The following is a 26,411-nucleotide window of genomic DNA, read 5'->3' as shown; positions in this document are numbered from 1 at the left end:
TTGCACGCCATGAACTCTTCCTGCCTCTTCTCGTTCAACAACTAGGACGCTGCTGAAGACTTGCACCGTTGCTGCTATGTACATGAGCAACGTTTCCTTTTCACGTGGGGTTACGAGTAGTGGGGATGTCGACAAGATCTTCTTTAAATTATCAAAAGATTCATGCGCCTCGTTTGTCCACTCGAATATTTCTGACTTCTTCATCAAGTTAGAGAAGGGCAAAGCTTTTTCTCCTAGCTTGGCGATGAATCTGCTGAGCGCTGCCAGCCGACCCGCCAACTGCTGCACTTGATGCAAATTCTTTGGCGGCTCCATGTCGAGAATAGCTTTGATTTTCAGCGGATTGGCCTCTATCCCTCTGGCTGAGAAGAAGTACCCGAGTACTTGCCCTCCTGGCACCCCGAAGAAACATTTCTTCGGGTTCAGCTTGATTTTGTACCTATCGAGATTGTCTAAAGTTTCTCGCAGATCGTCGATGAGGGTAGCAGCGTGCTTGGTCTTTACCACAATATCATCGATGTAAACTTCGATATTCCTTCTGATCTGCTCTCCAAGACAGGCTTGCATACATCGCTGATAAGTTGCTCCTACGTTATTCAACCCGAAAGTCATGACGTTGTAAAAGAAAACGCCGTGCGGAGTGATAACGCGGTTAACTCTTCGTCCTCTTTCTTGAGCTTGATCTGGTTGTACCCGGAGTATGCATCGAGAAAAGAGAGACGATCACATCCTCCTGTAGAGTCGACTATCTAGTCAATACGAGGCAGCGGGAAGTGATCCTTAGGGCAATGCTTATTGAGACTATTGTAATCGATACACATGCGAAGAGTTGTTGTGTCTTTCTTCGGTACCATGACTGGGTTGGCTACCCACTCGGCTTTCTTAAGCTCCCGAATGAATCCAGCTTTGCGGAGCCGACTAACTTCTTCGCCGATTGCTTTTCTCTTCGGCTCTGAAAACCGGCGCATCGACTGCTGTACTGGTTTGGCCTTTGGGTCAACATTGAGGGCGTGCTCAGCGAGTTCCCTGAGAATAGCTGGCATGTCGGATGGTTCCCATGCAAATATTTCCCAGCACTCACGGAGGAACTCGATGAGCGCGCTTTCCTATGCGACAGCAAGATCTGCCGAAGTGTTGACCGTCTTCTTTGGGTCCAAAGGATGTACTTGCTGTTTCTTTGCTTCTTTTGCGACGTCAAATTCATCAGATCTTGTACTCCGATTGTCGGCTGGTGGCTTCGTGTGGTCTGTAATAGCATCGAGTGCGTTAAGCTCTTCCTTAACCCCGAACTTCGAGACGATCTTCTGGAAATCCCTGTCATAGCTGTCTGAACGGGAGAAGCTTTCGTGAATGGTTATTGCTGTCCCGTTATTGCCTGGCATCTTCAACTTCAGATACGCGTAATGAGGTACTGCCATGAATTTAGCAAACACCGGTCTGCCTAGGATGGCATGATATTGAGATTCCCAATCGACCACTTCGAATTCAATCTTCTCCTTTCTAAAGTTGTTGGGTGTGCCGAAAACTACATCCAGGGATATTTTACCAAGGGGGTAAGCGGGTCGGGTTGGGATGATGCCGTGGAATCCTGTGTCAGACTCCCTTAGCATGTCAACTGTTAGACCCATTGCTTTCATTGTGCTGGCGAACAATAGATTCAGACCGCTTCCTCCATCCATGAATACCTTGCTCATGTTGTATCCTCCGATCTGCGCTTCAAGGACCAGGGCAGCGTGACCGGGCCTTGGAACGGCCTTCGGGTGATCCGCCTTGCTGAAGGATATACTTTGATCCGACCAGTCGATATATTCGGGTGCGTCAACCATAGCCACTTCTGCGTACTTTACTTCCCGTGAAAACTTCTTGACTTCTCTCTTTGAAAAACTGGTTTTATGGATCATGCTGACCTGTCCTCGAGATTCTAGGAACACCTCAGTTGGTACGTACTTGTCTCCTCCTTCTGGTACGTACAGTTCTGGTATGTATGGTTCTGGTAGATAACCGCAGGATGCCGCTCCTCTCTCCATTGAGTGAACTCTTGCCACGGCTTCGGCCCTAAGATCGTCGCAGAACTGCCAAATTTCAAGGAACTGCCGACAATTTCTGAGCAGATGACTGGATTTTACAAGGCTTTCCTTTGGGTCGATGTAAGAATGTAGATAACACGGTGCTTCAAGTTGCTCCATGGCTGATAGGTAAGGTGTGCGAAGACGAGTCTTGCTCGACTGCATGCTGTAGCATCCTCGTTCATACTGTCGGGGGCGAGTCGCGATTTGCTCATTTTCTTCACGGCGTGAGTCCCTTCGTCTTTTCCTTTGCTCCTCTATGGCGCCGAAGCTGCTTTGGCTGCCTTCTCCCGCACTCCTGGATAGGACTGCCAAGGCTGCTGCTGGCGTGATATCTTCTGGAGCCGAAGTTCTTGGGCTTAATGCGTTTGAACTAGGGAGGCGAAGAAACCCTCTGGAATCGATGATGAAGTGAACACCACCAAAAGTAGTATCCATTTTGCCGCGCGATTCTGCGGAGATCAGATCCGACACCTCAGTGGGCGGTACGAACTCGAAGGATCCGCAGCGAACTGAATCTCTCGGATCTGATGGCGTTGGTGACTCCAGCACGAACGCTGCAGACGTGACCGGTACTGCCGATGACCTGCCTTGTGCCGACAGGCTTCCCACAGACGACGCCAATTGTCGAGGGTACTCCTCGGCAATGCCCTCCGTTTGGGGCTTAGGGTAGATGGAATCCTGTAGGATGGCACGAGACATCGGTTATCAAACAAGCAGGGAGAGCGATTTACCCAGGTTCGGGGCCCTCGATGAGGTAAAACCCTTACGTCCTGCCTGTCTGATCTTGATTATGAAAATATCGGGTTACAATGGGGTGCCGAAGGTTTCGACTGTGATCTCGTCGAGAGGCTAAGTTCTACATGGACCTATCTCTAGACTTGCGGTGGCTAAAGTTTCTAAGATTGATTGCGTCCCTTGGCAGCCCCTCTCCTGGCCCTTATATAGGGAGCCAGGTCTCGAGAGATCTGTTCGGGTACGACTAGGTTACAAAAGATCCTAGTTCTAGAATTTTCTTGTTTGATTCGTTTCTTCGTCTTGTTCTTCAAGGAATCCTCTTCGGCACCGACGTAGTGGCCCACCTTGCCATCGGGTGTTTTCATGGGCCTCCAGTTGGGCCATACAGGATAGGGCAATAACAGTTACCCGAAGGGTAATGCCCACGTCAGGAGTTCACCGACACCTGGATGATGGCCCATCGCGTCATTGCCTTTTGGCTCCTCTTCATTGTCACTTTGTTGTAGTCGCTCTTGATGAGCTTGCGCTCATCGAACTCGGCCTTGATCTTCGTCCAATACTTACCGTATTTTTGGTTGGCGCCGATGATGGAGTCATGGCTCACCGTCGCCCACGACTCGCATAGACAAATATCCTCCAAAACCGTCCACTTGGGGCCTCGTGTGCCCGACGCCTTCTTCTTTTTCTTCTTCGTCCTCACGCCGTCCGCGTCTACCTCCACGATATCATCGTCACCGACACCCTCCTCGTCCTCTTCCTCGCCTCCCTCGCCGCCCTCTTCGTCCTCGTCGTCGTCCTCCACCTCCTCCTCTTCGTCGTCCTCACCCCACCCTCTTCCTCAGCACCCTCAACACCGGCGCCGTCGAATTCGAGCGGCCCCTGCGGTCGGTGAAAGGTCGCCGTCTGGACCGGGTCCTGGCTCGCACTGCTCGTACGTCGGGGAGTAGAGGTTGTTGGGGTTGAAGCCGCCATGCGGCAGCGCATCCTGGTAGTGGGGCGACAAGTTAGGCGTCACGCACCCGGGAGTGCCAGAGGGGCCGTCGTTGTAGAAGGCGGATGACGATGGAGAGAACACTCCCGGAACGTACACCGACATAGACGCATTCCATGGGCCCGCGTTGGTGGCGGCGAGACACCCGGCCATTATGTGCTGGTGCTGGCGCGCCGCCAGAGCCTTCTTCTCCTGCTCCGCCGCCCTCCGTCCTTTCCGCTCCGCTGTCGCCATCCTTCGGCGCGGACAATCTTGCTGCCATTGATCTTCGGTCCATCCTTCCGGCTTCTTCTTCGGAGCTGGCGCCTTCCGCGGCTTTGTGAACGGCGCTTTCGCCCCTTTCGTCGCATTGCCCGGCGGCTTCTTGGCCGCTTTCTTGGCCATCTTTTTGGGGCTGTCGGCGGCGCCATGGAATGGGGAGAGGGTAGCGGCGGCGGGTGGACGGCGGGAGGGAGAAACAAATCGACGGGATAGAAGAAATGAATCGGCAGCGGGATATGTGTTGGGAGGCCAGAAATGCGCGACGGGATAGGCGTGATGTGGCGGGAGTGGGAGACGAATTTTCACTGAGCCACTGACTCGTCGGGTCCGCGTCGCTTCCCCTCGCTTTTCGTTGTGTCCGCCGTGCCCGGAGCGTCCCCTGTGGGGCGGGGACGGGCTCGTAGCGTCGGACACCGTATCGGGACGCGCCGGACAAAAATGGGCTTTGGGGTACGCGGCTGGAACCGTTTTTTGGTCCGACGCGCCCCAAATTGCTTTGGGGGACGCTTTGGAGGACGCGACTGGAGATGCTCTAAGGGCATCTCCAGCGGCGCGACACATTTCAGACGCCCAAAAGTGGTCACGAGCGTCCGTTTGCGTCGCCCCGCGGACATATTTTGTCCGCGCGTCCGTTTGCGTCTGGGTGTGCTCCCACCAGGGCGACCCATTTTTTGAATTGCAGCATAGTTAAAAACTTTCAAAGTAGTACATAAAAATGCATAAAAACTATACAAAGTAGATCTATAGGCCTAGACTACTTGCTTCATGACGGGCCGGCACCGTCGTTGCGTCGCACCGTCGCCTGCTTCTCCGCCGCCTCCCGCGCGGCCGCTATGGCTCGGTGCGCCGCCATGTCCTGGCTCAGTGCATGCTCCAGCCTCGCGTTGGCGGCGTCATCCTTGAGCATCTCGAAAGACTCGACGATGGCCCTCTGCTCCGCCGCCCTCTCCTCCGGCATAGGCGCATCAGGGTCATCGGAGGACCAAGATATCTCCGAGTCGGAGTCCTCTGCTGCAGCGGCGGTCGCCAGCCTGCGCTGTTCCAGCTCGGCGTCCAACGCCGTGTGGCCCGCCAACTCCTCCTATGCTTCCTTCTCCGCTTCAGCTAGGGCCGCGGCGTCCCTGATCGGGTGGAGGAGGTCGGTGCTGTCTTCGGAGTCGAACTCCTCGGAGGAGCTCGGGTAGCGGCGGCGGGTGGACGGCGGGAGGGAGAAACAAATCGGCGGGATAGAAGAAATGAATCGGCGGCGGGATATGTGTTGGGAGGCCAGAAATGCGCGACGGGATAGGCGCGATGTGGCGGGAGGGGCGGGATTTGGCGGGAGTGGGAGACAAATTTTCACTAAGCCACTGACTCGTCGGGTCCGCGTCGCTTCGCCTTGCTTTTCGTTGTGTCCGGCGTGCCCGGAGCGTCCCCTGTGGGGCGGGGACGGGCTCGGAGCGCCGGACACCGTATCGGGACGCACCGGACAAAAATGGGCTTTGGGGTACGCGGCTGGAACCATTTTTTGGTCCGACGCGCCCCAAATTGCTTTGGGGGACGCTTTGGAGGACGCGACTGGAGATGCTCTAAGGGCATCTCCAGCGGCGCGACACATTTCAGACGCCCAAAAGTGGTCGCGAGCGTCCGTTTGCGTCGCCCCGCGGACATATTTTGTCCGCGCGTCCGTTTGCGTCTGGGTGTGCTCCCACTAGGGCGATTTTTTGAATTGCAACATAGTTAAAAACTTTCAAAGTAGTACATAAAAATGCATAAAAACTATACAAAGTAAATCTATAGGCCTAGACTACTTGCTTCCTGACGGGCCTGCACCGTCGTTGCGTCGCTCCCTCGCCTGCTTCTTCGCCGCCTCCCGCGCGGCCGCTATGGCTCGGTGCACCGCCACGTCCTAGCTCAGTGCCTGCTCCAGCCTCGCGTTGGCGGCCTCGTCCTTGAGCGTCTCGAAAGACTCGACGATGGCCCTCTGCTCCGCCGCCCTCTCCTCCGGCATAGGCGCATCAGGGTCATCGGAGGACCAAGATATCTCCGAGTCGGAGTCCTCTGCAGCAGCGGCGACCGCCAGCCTGCACTGTTCCAGCTCGGCGTCCAACGCCGCATGGCCCGCCAGCTCCTCCTGTGCTTCCTTCTCCGCTTCAGGTAGGGCCACGGCGTCCCTGATCGGGTGGAGGAGGTCGGTGCTGTCTTCGGAGTCGAACTCCTCGGAGGAGCTCGAGGCCGGAGGAGGTGGAGTGGGAGGTGAAGGTGGAGGTGGAGGCGCGGCAGCCTGGCCGCGTCCGGCGCTGCTCATGGTGGATCTGCTGGATGCTGAGAGGAAGCGGCGCTACGTCAGCGACGTTTAGGGTTTAGTGGGGAGGAGATGAGATGCTCGTGCCCCTGTATATATAGGTCGGAGGCAGGGCGACGGCCGCGCCACGCGTGGCATCGCCATTACTACGTGCGCAGAGGTAGGCGACGGCCGCGCGCCACGCGAGGCATCGCCATTTACGCGGCCGCAGACTGCCGAAGCGACGCCTCGCTGCCAGTACTGGCGGAGAAGACGCATCGACGCTGCGTCACTGCCAGACGGGCCCGACGAAACGTCCGCCAGACGCGAGCGAATACTTTCCGCGTCCGCCGAGACGCATTCCAGGCGCATATTTAGGCCAGGTTTGCGTTTCCGCGGATGGCCCGGTTATTTTGTATCGCCCCGCTTGGTGCGTCGTGCCGGTGGAGATGCTGTTATCATGCGGCAACCAAACACGGATGCCGCCCAACTTGCCCAGTCCAGCGTTTACCAGAGCAGTCGCACGTGTCGCGCAGCAGCCCCCTTCGGTACGCAACACACTGCTCCACCCCGAGTCCCAAACCGCAGCGGCTCGTCGCCGGCGGAATGCTCACCTACCCGGGCGATCCTCGGTGCAACCCGCCGCAGCACGGGCCGCTATCATCCCTCTCTACCTCCGCTGCGCCCTTCACTGTGGCCGGGTCCCATCCCGCAGGCCCAACATTCCCCAACCCTAGCTTTGCTGTCCCCGCCGCCCCTTCCCTCAACGCGGCCGGTGAGTGGGGGGATCCGTCGTTGATGGAAGCCCGCGCGAGGTTCATGGCCCCGGGCGCCGCCGCTGCTGGCTCACTAGGGTATACTGGTAACGCCTTCACCCGATATCAACTTGTGAGGATAGATGCGGAAATGTCTTGGCACACATACTTGCTCGCGGTTCATGCGTCGCATACATCCGTTCATATAACTGTTAGGGTGAATCGACGCAGTGGTTCGATCCAGTGTTGAATGGTGATACTAACAGCAGTAGCATAGCATATGCACACAACTGAAATCCTAAACCAATCTGTTGCAATTTTACTTGCATGTTTCTGCGAGTAACAGGGTTTTCAGAGAGTATGATTCCAGTGTCACACCTTGCCATTTTGGTATATCGGAGGCAAGCCATGTAACTGTCGTTTTCTTTTTCCAAGAGCCCTAGCAGGCCACCTGTGTACACACAATAAATTTTGTAAGAAGCACACTATGATCTGCCAGTAAGATTTTAACTGAAGGATATGCATACATGTGCCAATTGTTAGATACTGTCCAGGTGAAGGAAAAAATATGATGGTACTGACATATTTTCTTTTTTGCTTTGTGGTGTTTGGTTATAAGAAACTCAGAATATCCATTTAGATACATGCGAGATATGTATAATTATGTTATTTAGCTAACAAAACCAAACATCACTTGTATCTGATCATGTTGGTTTCATGATTTCTGGCAATGTTGTACATATTGTAGGTCAAGTTTTTGATAGTGCCCCATATGGCATATACTCTGAGTATCACTTCGGTAACTTCGTTGACCCGCAACCCTTAAGATCAGAGAACTCAGAGTTGATAAGTGAGAAGCGCCCAGGAACTTGTGGAGAAACTTCAGAGGCTCTCTCTAATGGTTTTGGACTATCATCTCGCTGTCAGCAACAGAGTGCCTTCGCGTGGATATTACTCGATGGTATTGGTTCTGAAAGTGTAGGATGTTTTTATCCGCGACCTGTTCCAAATCAGGATCCTTCAGGCTCTGCATCAAGTCTCATCAGTGGTGCTCCTGCGGTTCCTGTTAAGAGTCTGACAAGTGAAGGGGTACTTGGAAATAATTCTTCTCAAGCAGCAGAGGCAGAAAAAACTGCAGACACTCAAACACTTGCAGAAGAAGGTCAAGAACACTCTCACTGCCATCCAGATGCTGAGCGGAACATGTTGCAGATGTCTGACTCCAGCTCTAGGAATCGAGCAATATTTCTAGAGCTAATGCACAATTTGTCAGCAGTTCTTCTATCTACTTGCAATGATGGTTCTTCATTACATGAATATGAAAAAGAAAATCTGAAATCAATTATTCGGAATCTGAAAGCTGTTAGTTCCAAAGGAGGCAAGGTATGCTTTGCAAATGCTTTTATGCCACATATTTAACTCATATCATAATTTAATAGACCATAGACCAGAAAAACTGCCAGATTAAAAGAGCTTACCAAACTAAGTACAATAGGAGTATATCCAGTTTTGCAGTCTAAAACACTATACCTGCAACATAGCTTCCCCAAACAGGAAAATGAACTCAGAAATAAGACAACCAAAACGTCCATACTAAATGTCACACAACACTATATGTTTGTCCAGACTACTGTCGTAAATTATATTTTATGAAAACCATAATGTAATTGGAGAACTTGACATGTCGTACTTCGAACTCAGTGAGAATTCAGAATACTGATTTTGAACTGATGCAAATTATGAAAGTTGTTAGATGTCCATCTCCCAACGTAACCAGTGCTTGTTATGTGCGTATATGATTCATATTCTATGGAAAACATGTTAATTTTACTTCTTTGACCTGATACAGTGTTATTATATGGAAGTCCATCCAGCTTTATATATAAGTATGATACGGGACCTTTGCAATCTTCTTTTATTCACACATTTCTCTGTTTGGTTGCAACAATAAGAATTCACCCCCTTTGAGTAAAATTACAAGTTTTCGGATATGAATCAAGAAATGGACATCTTTAACTCTTTTGCTAGTTCCCTTTTGTGGCGTGCGAAAGAAATCTTGCTTTTTAGACTTTAAATACGGATAAGGATTGTTTTTTGGTTAGTTTTTACTCATTGCTTTCTTTTTCTGTCTTGTACAAGGCTACATTAAAAGGCGATGATTGTTTGAGAAACTCCAGTCAACTGAGTTGCTTGAGGAATAATTTCTCAGTGGCAATCCCTGAACACTCGGTGTCAACGAACACGGATTCAGAATTTAATGCCTATTTTTCACAGGTAACTTCGGTCACTATTTGAATATGATACCAAAATTCTGTTCCGTTCAGTGCATGTACTATTTGGGACATGCCACTGATTTTTAATTCGAACCAATGCTACCTTTTGCCCAGTGCATGCACCTTATGTTGTACTCTTGCCTTCAGACTTTTCCTAAGCTCCCAGAAGATAAGATGCTTGATGATTCTGAAGTTTCTCAAGTGTCAATCTACAAAAAATTGTGGATTGAAGCAGAAGCTTCAGTGTGTAAACTCAAATATGAGCTTCAGATTACCCGTATGAAGCTTGCAGCAAACAAAGGCCACAACACAGAAACAGGTACCAAGATGTGATTGTGGTTTACTGTTTTTGGATATTTTTTCGAGATTCTCTACATGCTTTAATATCCTTACTTACATACGTAACTTATTTTGGTCAATGCAATTCCTATTGACCCACCAGAAGGTGATAAGGCCCCCGGATTACCTGTATGTGGTGGCAAACCATATAGTCATGCCGAAGCAAGCAGTGCCTGTCCTGGTCCTGCGCCACTGCCACCTCCTATATTGTCTCCAAGGTCCATTATCGCTACAAAAAAGAGCATCGTGAATGAGGTTGATGACACAGTGGATGGAATGTTTGCTCGACTGGAAGTTCTAGAGTCCCGCCTTGACACTTTAAGCTCTTTGGGTGAGAACAAGTATGAGGAGCAACAAAGAGAGAGTGATGGATCATATGCAGTTGATGATGCTGTTTTGGCAAGGTTACGGATTTTGAAGTCCTGTGCTGATAATGTAACCTGCTTGGGTCTGGAAAGCAGCAAGCAACAGAGAGATGCAGGCACAAATATGTCAGGTGAGATTGATGATGCAGGTGCTGAAGTGTGTACTCGCTTGGAAGTGCTAGAGCGGAATTTAAGGTCATTGGGTGATAACAAGTGTGAGGAGCAGCAAAAAGAAAGCAAGGCATCATCTTCAGTTGGAGATTGTCTTTTAGCGAGGCTACAAATTTTGAAGTCTCGTGCTGATAATATACTCTCTTTGGGTCTGGAAAGCAGCAAACAGCAGCTAAATGCAAGCATGGACATAGCAGATGAGGTTGATGATGCTGTTATGGCTAGGCTTAGAGTTCTGAAGTCCCGTCCTGATTTGGAAGCATCCTCAATTGCTGGGAACGTGGAATGTGTTGAGGAGCACCCTTGTACTGTAGGGCTGCAGGTCCCTAGCCGTCAGCCACCTCCATCACCTGCTGCAGTGTTAGAGAAAACAACATTGCCATCGGCGAGCGAGCCACTAGAGATAACTGGAGAGACTCCAGCGATCCCGACCTTTCCGTCTATCGAAGTACCGCTTTTGTCTACGCATAAAGGTACACCTTCACAGCTTGAGAAAGATCATTCAGGGTTGGCAGACGATGCCCTGCCTCCGCCGGCGCCATTGTTAAGTGTGCCCCAGGAAGTCGGGGGGTTGGCACATAAGATTGCAAAGGTTAAGCGCCTTCCGCGTTTCCGGCTACCTTCCAACATCAAAATAAAACGTCCCATCTCGGATCAGGGGGCACGTGCTATATTGCTTAGGAAGCTGGGCATGGTAAAAGACGATGAAGTGGATGAACATGCCATAAACAGGTGTGTGGGGATCTTGCTGGTTTCGTTTCCTAAAAGCTTGATCCAGGCTATTTTATGCGGTAAAGACTTGGTGAAGGGCACTCCTGGTGAGCTGTGGGGTATCTCGGCCTCCGACGTCGTCTTCTAATTTCCGCTTCCCTGTTTGTGGCGCAACCGTGCAAACTAGGGGCCTTTGTAAGCCTCTTCCTCAGTGACGCCTCGCTAGGTGTGTTATTATTATAGTGGTGTATCTGTGTGGTTTAAAGCAGTGCATCCCGATGTGTAAGATAGTTTTGTCGTAAACCAAAAACTTCTTGGCTTTCAACTGTAGGGGGCTCCCATCTTTGCAGTGCATGTTTCAAGAATTGCCCTTGATCTCCTCTTCAGATCACCGGCATGATGTATTTCGGCCTGTGTGAGCATGTTCTCATGGAGAATATCTTGCATGCTGGCAAACAGGCCGAAGAGGCAAACTTAAACTGAAAGTTGCAGCTAGTGGGTTGATGATACGTACGCTGTTACAAGTCAGTAACCTGTCATGCCTATCCTCCAGTCATTGTCCTTTCTCTGTATGATAAACAGGTTGTGGTTGTCGTCTGTATATCTTATTCAGGTTACTGCACATTAGCTTCTCTTGCAAGAAGGGAGTCGGTACATTGGTATAGCTTCCACAAACATGGCACTGTCCGTTAAGAGCATCCCCACTCGTTGGCTCTCTTCACGCCCTAAATCCGGTGAAATTTTCGTCCGGATTGGACGAAAATTTGGCCTGGGGGGCAGTATATTTTCAGTCGCGTGCTCCCCAAGCGGCGTTTCTCGGGGAAAAAGAGGATGGCCCGGGGAGTCCGGACGAAAGAGGAGACACGTGGGCGTGGGCGATTGTTTTTGCTCCATCCGGAGTCCCCGGGAGACCCCCGGGAAACCGAGGATGGCATGGGGAGTCCGGACGAAAATAGGCTCAAATCCGGACCAAAACGAGGAACAGGGGGCCTGACTGAGCCGTTTTTCGCCGTCCGGATGAAAAAAAGTGGTCGTGGGGGGCTTCTGGGGGAGACGAGTGGAGATGCTCTAAGGTATGTGCTGTTGTGAGACACCACTCACTTCTCCCCCTACTCTCTCTCAAGCCGCTACAGTAGCTTGGGAGTTCTCCACAGCCGACCGGGCCGATCCAAGGCCTTCTCCGCTTGAATAGCCAGCCAAAGTTGGTCAAGGAGACGCGCCGGGGTAGATTTAGGGCTAGATATACTCTAGTTTTTAGCATTACCCATGTGGAGTATGGCGTAATGCTCTTGGGGGTCTGGCGGTGGTGGAGTTTGAGCTGCTCCGTGTGGCTTGTGGTGGCATTGCTGCTGCTCGTGGAGCTCCGATGGAGCTCCGACGGAGGGAGCCGGAGGCGGGCGGTGACAAAGCTCCCACAAGTCTACAACCCCCTCTCCCCCTCCCCCCTCAATAAAGCTCTTTTGCTGCTCTTTGGATCTAGGTGGCGTTGCCTTGGTCCCTCCTTTAAGCCACCGTGGTGGTAGAGAAGAAGAAGAGCTCCCAGGTGTTGTTGTCTTTGGCGGATCTATGGAGCGGCGTCCTAGAGCTGATGTTCTTCTTCGACCGCAACACATGGTGGCCACGATTGTCGCCGTGATCTTCAGCCAAAAAGGTGGCCCATCTTCAACTTCCATGCTAGAGGCCATCGCTGGAGCTCGACGCTTCTAGAAGGCCAAGTAGTTCGTCCCCGGTCTTCTGGTTGTAGCTTTTATTGATAAAGGGAATATATTAATATCAAGAAGATACCAACTACACCCAGCCTCTGCAACAACGCACCACCCTAATGGCACTACGGATGCACACAGCCAAAAACAAGAAAAGACAACTAAGAAACAAAAGTCCCGCTACAGTATCTCGGGCCTAACAACAGCAATACATCCACCGCTAAGACAACACCTGAATTACAGACTCTCCAAAAGCGACTCCAAGAAGGAAACAGTGCTCAAATACCGTCGTCGCTCGATCAAAGATCTTAGGTTTTCACCCTGAAAATAGTCTCCGCTCTCAAAACAATGCCTCCACCAAGGACATTGCCAGGCACAACCAATTAAGGCCAGACCTTGGGTTTTCACCCTGAAAGGTAGGACTCTGCACTTCACCTGTGTTGTCGCCCCCACTTTCATACCGCTGTTGTGAAGCCCGGAACACCAAGAAAGTCCCTCAACAACGCAGAGACTTAAACCTCCCTTAGCTAGTCCTCCCCTCCGGCCTTCATGAAATTCTCTTCTTCCGACTTTCATCATGGATCCATAGTCACTTGATGTCAACAAAGAAAAAGAGCTTCGCACCACTCCCTCCAGAACCAATCGGTCGGAATAAAAACATGGGTGCGCACGACCGAATACCTCCGATCCAACAAACTCCAGGCAAAAGCATTGTTACATTAATCGGCGGAGCCTTCCGGAACTGAACACTCTGGCCAGATTACAAGTCCAGGCCTCCGGTAGGTCCTCCTCTTCACGCAAGAGAGGCCCTAGGACCGCCGCATTTATTCAGGTCGGACCCCCACGTCGGCGACCATCCTGGGCTGGCCACTCCAACCCTCCACCGGCGACACCATCGCCGGATTCCAAGCTCCTCCATCTCGCCGCCGGAACGAGTAGGTTAGCGATAGTTGCTTGACGATGCCTTCAACAAGATAACGGCGCAGACGCCGCCATCGCCCGCCATGACCGGAGTCGGCTCGGTTTTCACCGGCTACTATGCCTCCCCGTCTCGCTGCCGGCGCTGAAAGTGGGATCAAAAAATCCAACACAGCCAGCCTGGCCGACTGCCTTCGGTGGATGAAGTCAGCCACCACCACCATGCCCGGGCCGAAGACCCGGACGTCCTCAAGCCGCAAAGAAGACCCAGCGAAGCCTCCTCGTGTTGCACATTTTATCAGAAAAGTGTAATTACACTTTTTTAACTGAAAAGTGTAACTCAAGCATTTTTTTTGTAAATGACGTAGACTTAAGAAAATCTTAGGTAACTGATACATAGCAAAACCGTAATCATATATCTAAAAACCAATTTGAGTACGCCCGCTCCTTTGGTTTGTATAGAAGAGTGCTACAAAATCAAGTATTATAGAATCGGATTGTACTTTCCGGTCATCATTGCTGGCGCATTTTGATGTAACTTAATTTTTTATGGATTATAAGATTACTTTGATCTCGTTTTAAATTATCATACTCGTGATTAAAGAGTATGAGCGGATTTCTGAACTTCAGTGAAGTTATTTCCTTAATATAGAATACATTAATCATGGTAGGAAAAAACAACATAAATATTTAACAAATATCATGTTGTTGCGTTAAATTTTGTTAAACTGAAGCACAAGCATTCCTTTGTTTCTTTTGTCAGGAGAAGTACATCCATTTCCAATGGTTAATATTCATATTTTTTCGAGCAGGGTATTCATTGGTAATACAAATGAATTAAAAAATGATTTATATTAAGGCATCACCACTTTCGCTATGAGATCATTTGTACTTCGTAAACTTCTTCAGATTAATTTTTTTGGTTCTGTTTAGCATAAACAAAAAAGCTTTAATCTGTTGGAAAATCGTAAGCTATTTTTTAAAAGTTTGTAGCCATTTTAAAAATAACCTTGTATTGTTAAGAATAATTCAACAACTAATGAAAATAAATCTATTAGTAGCCCACATTCTATTTTTAGGTAATGCTTTAATTCGCTGTTTGATTTGTAATTTCGATTTCTATATTAGTTGACTAAAGAAACTTTTTTTTGCGGGTAAGTTGACTAACGAAACTGAAAGTACATAGATAGTAGAGGTTAGACACGCACTCCTACACAATATGCATGCCAAAAGTGACACGCATGCATCCTCAGCGTTTCTGGCACCGATCATCCAATTCCCTTTTGCTATCTCTACTCTAAGGCTGCTGCCACCACCTCTCTCCAATTTCGCCTGTCGGAACCATCAATCGACACAGGCGAGCATACCATGCTCCCATGATCTCTACCGCCGATTCGTCACCTGCTACATGCTCTTGTTTGCGCCGTACACGCACAACCTAGCCTGTGCGCCCTTGTCCGCCCTACAGCCTTTTCTTGGCGGGATGCAGCCACTCATCAGCGAGCCACGAAGCACCAGAAGCTGGGGGTAAACTGTACGGGAGGCGTAGATGGGGGACGGAGGCCACCGTCGTGAGATCAGCTGGGAATGAGGTTCCTGAGCTCGTTTCTTCCTCGGCGTTGGAGCCACCGTGGGCACAACCGCAGAAGAACGGATCCAGACTCTCCCGGCCGGTTTGCGTTCCATTTTGCGGAGACTCCTTGCCGACCTGGAGCGGAGGTCGACGTTGGAGGCTTGGAGTGGCTGAGCTTTTTTTAGAGGTAACCGATGCAGAGGAGCTAAGCTAGCAGGCTAGGAGGCGCTCTGGTGGGAAATAAGAAGTGTGGAACTGGAACTCTGTGGATGGGGAAGAGCGAACATGGGTTGAGCCGTTGAGCCATCAGTGACTGGTATGTTATCTTTTCCCTGAAAAATGCTACGGAGTACTACAAGTTTTTTCATTTTGGTCAAATTACTCGCCCCGTCAGTTTGCTGATCTTGGTGAAACTGCTCCCTGGTACTGTGGTTGCTAAGTTAAGACCGAGTCCAGAACCGCGAGAAGTTTTGCTGGTGTCTTGTCTTATTTTATGATTACTTAAGAAAGTACAGTAAGAAAATGTAGAGCTTTGAAGTTCCACCTTTTTACTAAATCTCATCATTGTAGGGTTTTTTGTTTGGAAAGTTACTAAATCTCATCATTGTAGGGTTTTTTTATCAGGTCAGATGTAAAGAAAAACACAGAGTCGTTTGTGGCACCAATCTAAACGCCTATCAATTCTATCAGCAGAAAGGGGCCTGTGACAACTGATCAACGAAACGGAAGTTTAATGCATCTCCTTGAGCACTGCAATAATTTCCAGAAAGTAACAAAATGCATATCCGTAGCCTTCTTGGATAATCTAATATATTTACCATTGATTGGTTTCATGTATCCATAAAAGTAGCAGATGAAACTACAATTAAACAGCGTGCCTATGTCTGATCGTAAACTGCAGAAGGCCAAATTAGAGCTAGTTGCAAGAAAATATTGGCCTGTTTAGAAATGTATCTTCATAGTAGAAGTCATATGTCATATCCATGATTCAGCAGTGTATAAATTCATTGTTCCAGTGATACCAGGCTCAATACAAAATTAAGGAGTTGTCATTCGTTTGACTATATTGAACAATGAAAACCAAGGACACCCATCATTTAGAGTTCAGATATGTACATCATAGACTGGGCACCAAGTAGTTCTTGTGGAGCTGCAATTACACCAACAATACAGGTATGGCTTCAGCCCGCACCACCATCACTATAAGAGCAACTCCATGTTGCCTTCAATCATTCAGCGGACCAAAAAATATCAATCAGGAAGAAGAGCACACAACCTGAAACTATTGAAGTGGCATGTACGCATGGTTTCAGCATACAAAAACAGAGAATCGCATCAGCTGCAATATAGATGTAGAACCTATAAAAAATATATGCAGATTCAATCTTTCCAAACTGCGCTGTAAAGGGGAAACTAATAAAAAACACTTAGGATTCACTTCGGGGAATTTAAGGGTATAAAGACGATTAGGATTCTTGTGGCTTTTCCATGGACATGGGTTGAAAAGAGAACCAGTACTAACAGAGAATACTACAGATATAAGAAACCTGCATACACACATTAACATTATGAGGCAAACCTAGATATATTATAGCTCACCAACGTTGTATAGAGCAATCAACATATTAAGGTTGAATTTCCAAAAGCAAGTGCTACCTCATAAGATAACTAAAAAATATAATCGACAACAGATCTCCTAATAAACCAGTGGAAAGTGCAAATATAAGTGCCTTATGGAATTGGGACTGGATTTACCTTGCTGTCGCAGACCACTTCTTAATTAGCAACAACAGATCAAGGTACAGTAGTAAGATGAAGCTGTAATTAATGAGAATAAAAAATGCATAAGGGAATTCCACTTGATGAAGTAAGATAGAAATATTTAAAATGCAAAGGATAGCCGGCGATGAAACCAACCATGCAATCAAAACATGGACATGCATACTCTATCATCCAAATATCAAATGTATATTGTGTTCCACAAAGAGAAAATTAAATTAAACAGTTAACACTAAGAGGCACTGCTCCTTTAGAAACTCAACTTGAATTCTGCACACTGAAGTTCAGACTCCCTGGGATTGCTGACGATAGGGGAGTGCTACTGTATAGTGTCGAGTTGAGGCTCCCTGGCCCATCCCTGCTAGAAGTGAAAGATACTGCTGGTTCTAGGTTCAGCTTAGGCACACTTCCTAAGCTCCTTGTCGTTCTCAATGAAGATGCAGTTCCTCCATTCCACCAGTCTAATGCTCCATGTCTCCAACAGTGTTGCCGAGCACGATTTTCTGTGGAAAATCACCGGTGATGTACTGACAGAATGCCTTTGGACTCTTGAGTGTACCATAAGGGTTGTTGGTGACTGCATTTGGAACGACGGTGAAACCTGGCCTCAGGCAAAAACCCAACCAGCAGGTGCCGGCCTCACTTTGTTGTTCCTAACCTAGTCCCTTCGGATTCTTGCCCGGCCTTTCTTTTATTGCCTTTTGCGCTCGGTTGTGCAGCTGGCCATTTCGCAGCGGAGCTCTACAACGGTGGAAAGCCAGGCGGAGCTCCAATTGCGCCCTGCATCTCCACTTTCCTTGCCGGTGGTGGCATCACTGAAGATCCTTTCTCGGCCTTGATCTCCTTCTGGTGTACCTGCAGGAGCACAATTAGGTTACACAGATTGGAACAACAGTGTTGTATCACAAGATAAATGAAAAGACGGCAGGTACATACATGATGAAAACCAGCTTCAATCACAACAGGAATCCTTTTAGTAAGATATGGCGTGAACATCTATGAAAAAAATGGTAAGGGCTACAATGTTTTGTGTGGAATACTCATATAGCTCTACAGAGAATAGTTCCTTTGTAAGATCTATAATACTCCCTCCGCTCCTCTTTAATTGACTTTTACTGGAAACACCGCTAGTTCATTTGTCCTGTGTCCGTGCGACTGCATCGATTAAAACCAAACAGAGGGAGTAGTTAATAAAATCTATAGGCAGATGGTCAGAGAAACAGGCACCATGTTACAATTTAAAAATTTACCAGTCCGACTTATGATCATATACCTCGTTTGAAAAGCCTCCAATATTTTCAGCAACGAAGGAGCTAATGAATATACCTTCACCACAGCCGCCACGCGTAATCCCTGAGGTATTGACTTGTCGAACATAATAGTTAGTGTGCCTAGATTGAAGACCCTAAAAACATAAGATCTCACGTCAGAGTGAGTTTTGTCGAAAAGGATCTACCATCCTAATTCTCTAGTAGTCTAGTGTTGTCTGAAACCAGTTAGCCTGCCATGTGGGTTTTACCACCAGTTAGATGTAGCCAATCAGATGTCATGTTCACACTAATGACTGCGGATAATGTGAAAATACAGCGATTTGCATTTCAGCCAATAAAATGACTGATGCACGGTTTCTGGCTGCACGTCATATACCAAAAGGAGTATTACCTGACCTCAAAATGGGTGCTAATTCTGTGGATAGGCCATCACAATTATTTCCAGTCCAGCAGCTCTGTGCTGGCATTGCCAGACACATGAGGTTGAATAGGGCCAGGCAATGCACCCCCTCCTCACCATGACACGGAACCAAATCCGACCTGCATACTGAAGCCCAATTTTATCAGCCACCAAATAACAGATGGCCAGAAAACAATAACATGCAAATTTACATGTACACATATACACAAAAGACATGTAGGAGATGATGGCGTGTTCACCTTTTAATTGGGGATGAACAAAGCTGAGGCTGCTGCTCCTCGGCCTGCCCGAAGGAAATGGCATGCTACAGAGGTGCTCACCCTGAGAACCCCCGCCGCTCCTTTTGCCGTGATGCTATCTGGCTTAGTCTCCAAGGCAGCTGGTCCATAACCTGTGATTAGTTCGAGAGAGAGGGAAAGAGCAAGGGAGAGGGAACATCTCTCTTAAGAAATTTTGATACAATGAGCACTACATGATCTCAAGGCTTAGTCATGCAAAATATTTACACACTGAAATTAGGTTATGCACTATAACACAGAGAAAATACACAGAAAAAGTACACAGAAGAAAACCATTGAGCCACTTTGAATACATACATAGATATAAATGTTTTGCTACTGATATCCATCTAATTGCATTTTAATAGGACTGCCAACCTGCATGAGAATGAGCAGCAATACAATACAAGGAAAAATTATATACTACCAAAAAGATCTATCAGGCCAGTTTGAACCGCTTCTCAGCGAAAGTGTAAAACACCAAAAAAGAGATGATAACATTTCAGAAATACCAAACTAATGAAAGAGACTACAAAAAGAGATGATAACCTTATTCATAAATATTGGACTAATGTTAGAGAATCTATATAAAACGAAACAAATACAGTAGGTCAATTTGAATTGTTTCTCATTGGAAGTACAAACCAGGAAAAGAAAAACTTTAAACATATATTACATTGAGGATCTTTAGAAGTATAGAGAAAAAATCTCAAGCAAATAAATATATAAAAATGGCCAAGTGCGTCAAGTAAGCAAGACAATGCCCTAATGTGTGTATGTTTTTGCATGTGAAGCTGTAAACCTGTGGATTTATTATTGAATACTCTCCGGGAGGGCAGGGCAAAATAAATACCAACGGATGTACCAGTCCTACTTTACTAATTGGCTTCAGGAGGAACATATGTATTGTGAACTATAGTTTGTAGCACTGCATTAAGAAAGAAAAGAATGACATAAAGGATAACCTATATGTTACCCGTATTAGTGTAATAAAGTAACACTCATATTTAAGACTTATACCTTAGCAATGATCGTTTTGAGCAGAATTACACCAAACTGAAGAAAGTTGGTTCCTGGGTAAATCAATCGAAATGTGAAGTATTAAGATCAGTTCAATCAATAAAACAAACCACATATTAAATCTGATTAAGAGGGTAAAATAATCATGCTTTTACCAAAATTCACTAAGAGAGTAAATTAATCAAATCCATCTGAACAAAATGGAACACTATGTAAATTGAGAGGGAGATGCACCATGGCCTTCACCCAAATTCTCACATATTTTACCCTGTATTTTTCCGACAGTTGCGTGAGTGTCTGCGAAGGACATACATGCAACATGAGACATAAGATTAGCAGTGTGAGCAATGAAAGAACACAGAACTCGGATGTTTAAATATCTGAGGGGCTGACGGTACAGAAGAACACTCTCAATCTTGTGGGGAAAATCATGAGTGAAGGCCTTGCTTTTATAGGCGTGTACAATTCTACCAATCTGCCACCTACCTCTGACCGCTGACCCATGGTTTTGACAACATACAGGAAGTTGTGTAGACAATGAACAAATGATAGGAGAGACAAAGTTTACACATGCCTTTAGCCTGATGCGAGTCGTGGATGGAGGAATCCAGCGGTTGTATTCTCCCTAATCTCGACCTGCAACTGCAGGAGCTGCCTCCCAAAGCGCCGCACTGCCTTAAGACACATCTCCAATCTAGGAAGAGCACGCACGAGGGAAGGTTGGGTCCTGGCAGCGGCAGTGAGAGAAAGTGAGAGAGGGAGAAACGTGAGATATTGTAGCCGACCTAAATGTGGGCGACGGCGCACATGGGGGGATTGAGGATGTGGACCTTGTCCGGACGCCAGGCGCAACGCTCCTTCAGCCGTCGCCGCCTCCTCGCTGGCGCCGCTCCTCCTCTGGTGCTCTCCTCCACACAAGCTGCAACTCACCCTTGTCACAGTCAAGCCCCGTCCGACCTCAACGCCGGCCGCCGCACCTACGTCGTCCCACAAGCGCCGCCCGCTTCCGCCCGCGCCATAGATCGCCAGCCGCTGCAGCGCCTCTCGACCCCAGGCCACAACGCCTCTCTCTCCATCCTCCACTTGAAGCCGGCCGCACACTTGCCCTCCTTGGACAGGGAGAGCTGAAGGCAAATCGTTTTGGACGGGGGGAGAGCGGTGGAAGGCAAGAAGAAGCTCTGGCGGGCAGGGGATCTCCGGTCTGGCATGGAGGACCTCGGCAGGGTGGAGGGGATAATGGAGAGAGAGAGCGCGTGGTGAGAAAATCGAGAAAAGATGGGGCGGTATGGAGGAAAAAAGAAGAGAAGGTCAAAGCGGTTCAATTAAAATAGCTACAGCCACCCAGATATCAAAGAAACCCACCACGAAAATTCCAAGGTAGCACCAAAACTGCACACCAAAACATCCGCGCGGAAATAAACTACAAAATTGCCTACGTGTCAGCACGAGGTGAGTTCATAAAAAGGCCCCAAAATTATGTGAAAAAAGATGTTTGTTCCCCTATAATATAGTAGTTATGCAAGTATAGGCCCATATCGGTAAACTGACATGTAATAAGTAACCGACCCGGATTTGGACTCTGAGACATAGCCCATTATATAAGGGCTAGGAGAAGCCACCGAGGGAGGGTCCAGAACTTTTGCCTTGTAACGCACCATTGTAAATCCTAGATTCAATACAATCTCGGCGACTTTAGCGTCTAGTCAATATACATCGGATACCTCGTTTGTCTAACAAGTCGATGGAACCACAAGTGTACCTTTTCTCCCTAAAACCCAAGTCCATACTTGTGGGCATTGCCGAGGTTAACCCTCGTCAGTGGTTGCATGCTCCCCCGCTTGGGACAACTCCCAGGGAAATCTAAGACCCCATCTGGGATCAGACGAGGGTGGCGCCACGCGTCACTCACCCCTTTGGGATCCGTTCTTGGAGTCAGCACCGATTGAAGGGTCCTGTGGTAGCTCGTGGTTCAGAGGTGGATGTCAGGGGCAACACCCCAGTGTATGGTGCTCGACTGCTCGGCCTCGGGACGAGATTGTTGCTCACATGGCTTGGTTGACAATCTTGTGTCGCCGGTGCGGCGAGGTTGTCGGCTCGGCCGACGAGCTTCAGAGGAGGAGTTTGGCTTTAATTTAGGCCGGAGTGCGCGGCGACAATTGCGATGTCGTGCAGGCCCGGTCCTGAGGTTTCAGGGGGCCAGGGCGAAAACTAGAAAATGGGCCCTTCAGAAAATTATTATTACATAAATTCAATAAATGTTATACTCTCTTCGATTCATATTACGTGACACTAATATGGATGTATCTAGACACATTTTAACTGTAATACATCCATATTAGTGGCAAATAATATGAGTCGGAGGAAGTAGTAGATCGGTCGACTCTATTTGTTGTTGACTGAGATGTTTTTTTATTTCAAAATAGATAGCCTGAAGAGAAAATTATGTGGCATAAATTGCATATAGGGCAACAATCTACTTTATTAAGACTAACAGATTGGATTTAAAAAGAAATTATATCATTACTATATAAATAAGAACAATCTACTTCAACAAAAAATGCTAATAAAATAATCAAGTAATATACCTTTTAGAAAATTCATGAAATCACGATAAGTTTTTTTCACACTACAAGCACTCTTTCTTTACATGCTACTAAGTTCTTTTTTGACGACAACGTGCTGCTATTTTTTAGGGGATGAAAACATGCTACCAATTGTACATCAATTTTTTCTTTGAGGAAGAAGTTACATAAGTTGATCTTGCTAATTCCATCTTGGAAAATAAAATGATTCTCCCCTATGCGGTCCCTCGCTCCCTTCTCAATCCTGATATGGCCCACCACTACTTAACCATCGGAACCTGATAGAAGAAAGGCCCTAGGCCCAGTTCGTGAAGGGATGGCCCTAGCTTTGTCTCTAAAAACGTTTCGCCTTTCTTCTTCGTGAGGAGGCAGTACGCTAATGGCGCCTCCGGCCGTCCGGCGACTGCTTTGCTGCTCACACATTACACATACCTAGGTAGGGGCCCCTAAATTTCGTGGGCCCAGGGCGGCCGCCCCTCCCCCCCCCCCCCCCCTAGGGCCCGCCCTGATGTCGTGGCTCGAGCGTTTGCGGTGGTATGTCGGGATGGTAGTCTCGAAAGACTGCCTGGTCTCGATGAAATGGTGTTTTTGTTTGAAAGATATGCAGCAAGTGAAGCTTGGTTTTTATCTCTACTACTTAAAAAAACTAAACTGGTTCCTTATTCTGCCCACCCAACAATACGTCAAACAACTTTGGTACTTTGGTCGTCATTCGTCGTCCTCCCGTTCCGCACCTGGGCCGCATCCGTTTTCTGCCAAACCGCTCCCATCTATCGGGTCTCTCTCTCAATCGACGCCTGCACACCCGCCCATCTCCATGTATCCCCGCTGCAGCGCCGCCCCTGCCACCGCGTCTCCGCATCAGCCGTCCTCCGCTCGCGCCAGAAGCCTCCATCCTCTAGCTCTCGCAGTTCCGGTAGGAGACCATGACCTTTGCCGGGTGCTCGCCAAACTCGCCGCCATCGGCGATAATGTCAACATCCGACGCGTGATGTCCTGGAGAGAATCGACGGATCTAACCGTTATCCCTTGCTTCCTCCGCACCAGCAAGCCCCTGCGTTGTTGCTACGGCCCCTTGGCCGTCGTCAGTCGTCACCGGATCCACCTCCACGCCCGCGTCGCCGCCTACTGTAGCCGTGCTGCCTCCATCGTTCCCGCGCCTGTGCCATCGCCTGCCTGCACCTGTGCCACAACCATCGCTCTCTCTCTCGCACCACCCTGCCAGTGTCGCCGCTGTTGTTCTCCGATCCGTCCGACCACGTTCCCATGCTACAAATTCCCGTCATCGCAGGTCTGTTGATCGCCATAGGTGGCAGCCGCAGCTCAACCGCTACCTCGGGAGGTCCTCCTAAATCATCCAGGTTGTATTATCCTCTCTTCTCCATCTCAGTCTTAAATTACTGCTCACAACTCACACGTATCATCCTTCTTTCTGTTATATGGTTCAACCAGTAATCAGATAAACCTAATTGTATTCGTGTGATGGTTCGGTTCCCAGCCCACCAGGTATTTGTGCAAATGTCTAAGAGTTCAAATTCCTTTTGTTCAATAAATGAGAGGTTCTTTTTCCTAATACTTCTGGATGCCATGTCGTGAAGTCATGAGGACCCCCAGGTGTGTAGCATTTATCTACTCTTATTCTAATCTAAACCATATATAATGGAGTCCCATTAATTAGGCTTTCTGTCAAACTTTTCATGTCACTAAAGGTTTAGAAATGATGCTTGTCTAGAGGAATGTAGTAGCAAGGCCTGCACCTTATTTCTGTAGGAGCACAACGGGTATGATTGGAGCATATGAATATTCCGTGCCCTCATTGATCTTCATATAGATGACGATGTAACGCGAAAAATTGCAGTGCTTATCTAGAAGATTAGTGAGCTCTCACATCTGAAGTGGAAATTCACTGTTAGCTTGGTTCCACCCAAGGATGGTATGAAACTTGATTGTCAGCTTTGAAATCCCATAATAAATTCGGATCACATTGGTTTTATTTTATCAGTTTGGTTTTGTGGAGTTTTTAATATTTTATGACTTCCTGAGCTTGAGATAGAGGCACTGATTATTTTTCTATGGAATTTCTTGGTGTGTTCAGCTGTGTAGATGACAAAGTGGTTAGTGCATCGGACTATATTATGTCACTTTTAGGAGATAAGCATTCGGAAAATTGCCGGAGGTGAACCTACCTCTGTGACAGTATAGTGTATACTGGTGTGATTGTTGATGACTAATTGCTATAGCATTCTGATTTTTCAGATATATCTAAAGCTTGCAATGTGATTTGTTTCGCTGCAGGGTAATACCCATCCATCTGCATCGCTGCCGATAGCCTTATTCTGCTCTTCATCTTCCTGATTTGAATCACATGAACAGAGCAAGGTAAGCATATTTTCTAATCTGAACTGTCGGATGCTGATATTCTGGTTCTCTGATTTTTTTTATTCAGCTGATTGATTAACTGCAAACCACAGAACGCCAAGGACGCCGACCACTGTGGCCGAGCTTGCTGTGTCGATCAAAATGCTCGCGGTCCTGGCCAGCCGCGGCGTGTTCCAAGCAGCACACGCGATTAAGTTCTACGCTTCACCATAGCCCCCGTTTAGGTAACCTAACTTCATAGTGGAAATCTGAGATAGAATTCCACGATTAATTCTGTGGCATTGATCTTTTGTTAGGGCATATGCTGCATTGATCTCTGCTTGTACTTCTGTGCCACAAGATATTATTCCATTGCCTGGAAATAGCCTTTTATTGCAGTAAAAAAATACTGTAAGCTGCCCCGCACATTATAGTGTGGGAGCCTACTGTTCATATGGCAGTTAAGCTGGTTATTGGTGCTGCAGCTGACCGCCATGGCCTCCATATGCTACACATATGCAGCTCAAGCATACTCAGACTTGATTCTTGTTGTCGCTCACGGTATGACATTGTTCCAGAATATCCATTTCATTATGTTGTTACTTCATTATGTTGCACATCTATATCTCCAAATTTAGCATATCTTGATGTCCCAAACTATAGACGATGAATCAAAAAGTAGGGCTTTGCTGGAGTTTCACGAAAAGCCGTCATGCCATTTTTCAAGGAAGCTTTGGATTTATTGGGCTGACCGATGTATGAGTATATTCTTGTTTGGTCATTTGAACTGATATTTCCATGTTTATATATAAAAAATAAATATTCATTGACTTCACACCGTTGCCAAAAAAACATTTTATGATAAAAGCACATTCTTGAAAACTACCATTTGGTAGACGTGCATTGCACCTGTGTGTTCATTGCACCTGTGTGATATACTAATAATCTATTGTGAACTGCGAGTGCTAATAGTAGGGAACTAGGGGAGGTTATCTCCCAGAATCATAGGAGAGAAGAACTGAAGAAGCGATACCTTAGTTTGGTATGATGCAATGAGAAGAGTACAATGTTTGAGAGGCTCAGAGAGTACCAAGGCACAGGTGCAATGTTAGTGGATTACAGGTTGGAAAAACAAGACTATTCAGAGTTCAGACACCATGTGCATGTTTGCTGCTGCTAGATGATTTTGCTTGTCACAGGACTGTTTACGACCGACAATCCAGGGCTTCGGTAATTGACGCGGGCTATTCTGACCCCATTTTTTACTATAAAAACAATTTCATTTGCAGAAGATGCAACAGAGGAACCAGCCACACGACACCAACAAGCAGGTGAAGGTTACTGGTTTTTTTTGGTTCTTTGAGTTAGTTGTGATTGTTATCACTAGATGTTGTAGGACACAACTTATTTTGTGAAGATCACTCCTCAAATGCACTGACTGAAGTGCCATATCATGTAGGATTTGCTTTGTTATGTTTTTCACAGTACAATTAAAACTTATAAATATGGCTTCATGACAATGGAGTGGTGAAATGCCCATCCAGCTTTGCAATCCTCTGTATTTGCAAATTCTCT

General features: G+C 47.6%; 1 protein-coding gene across 1 annotated transcript; it reads left to right on the top strand.

Annotated features, from left to right (window-relative positions):
• The first annotated feature begins 6,823 nt into the window (after positions 1-6,823).
• Positions 6,824-11,442, top strand: LOC127307310 (uncharacterized). The gene is made up of 5 exons (XM_051338045.2): positions 6,824-7,181; positions 7,823-8,457; positions 9,214-9,348; positions 9,495-9,666; positions 9,790-11,442. Exons 1-5 carry the CDS (start codon positions 6,926-6,928, stop codon positions 11,079-11,081), a joined length of 2,490 nt encoding a protein of 829 aa, XP_051194005.1. The 5' UTR covers positions 6,824-6,925; the 3' UTR covers positions 11,082-11,442.
• The last annotated feature ends 14,969 nt before the right edge of the window (positions 11,443-26,411 follow it).

Source organism: Lolium perenne, chromosome 1 (genome assembly GCF_019359855.2).
Source record: "Lolium perenne isolate Kyuss_39 chromosome 1, Kyuss_2.0, whole genome shotgun sequence".
Classification (NCBI taxonomy): Eukaryota; Viridiplantae; Streptophyta; class Magnoliopsida; order Poales; family Poaceae; genus Lolium; species Lolium perenne.
Note: the sequence above shows the minus strand (reverse complement) of the source record. Positions and strands in the feature narration are given on the sequence as shown.

Excerpts from the sequence above, each read along its gene's own strand:
- LOC127307310 (XM_051338045.2), top strand. The coding sequence starts at position 6,926 with ATGCTCACCTACCCGGGCGATCCTCGGTGCAACCCGCCGCAGCACGGG. Across the intron at positions 7,182-7,822 it reads TGGCTCACTAGGGTATACTG|GTCAAGTTTTTGATAGTGCC; the intron begins GTAACGCCTTCA and ends TACATATTGTAG. Across the intron at positions 8,458-9,213 it reads TTAGTTCCAAAGGAGGCAAG|GCTACATTAAAAGGCGATGA; the intron begins GTATGCTTTGCA and ends GTCTTGTACAAG.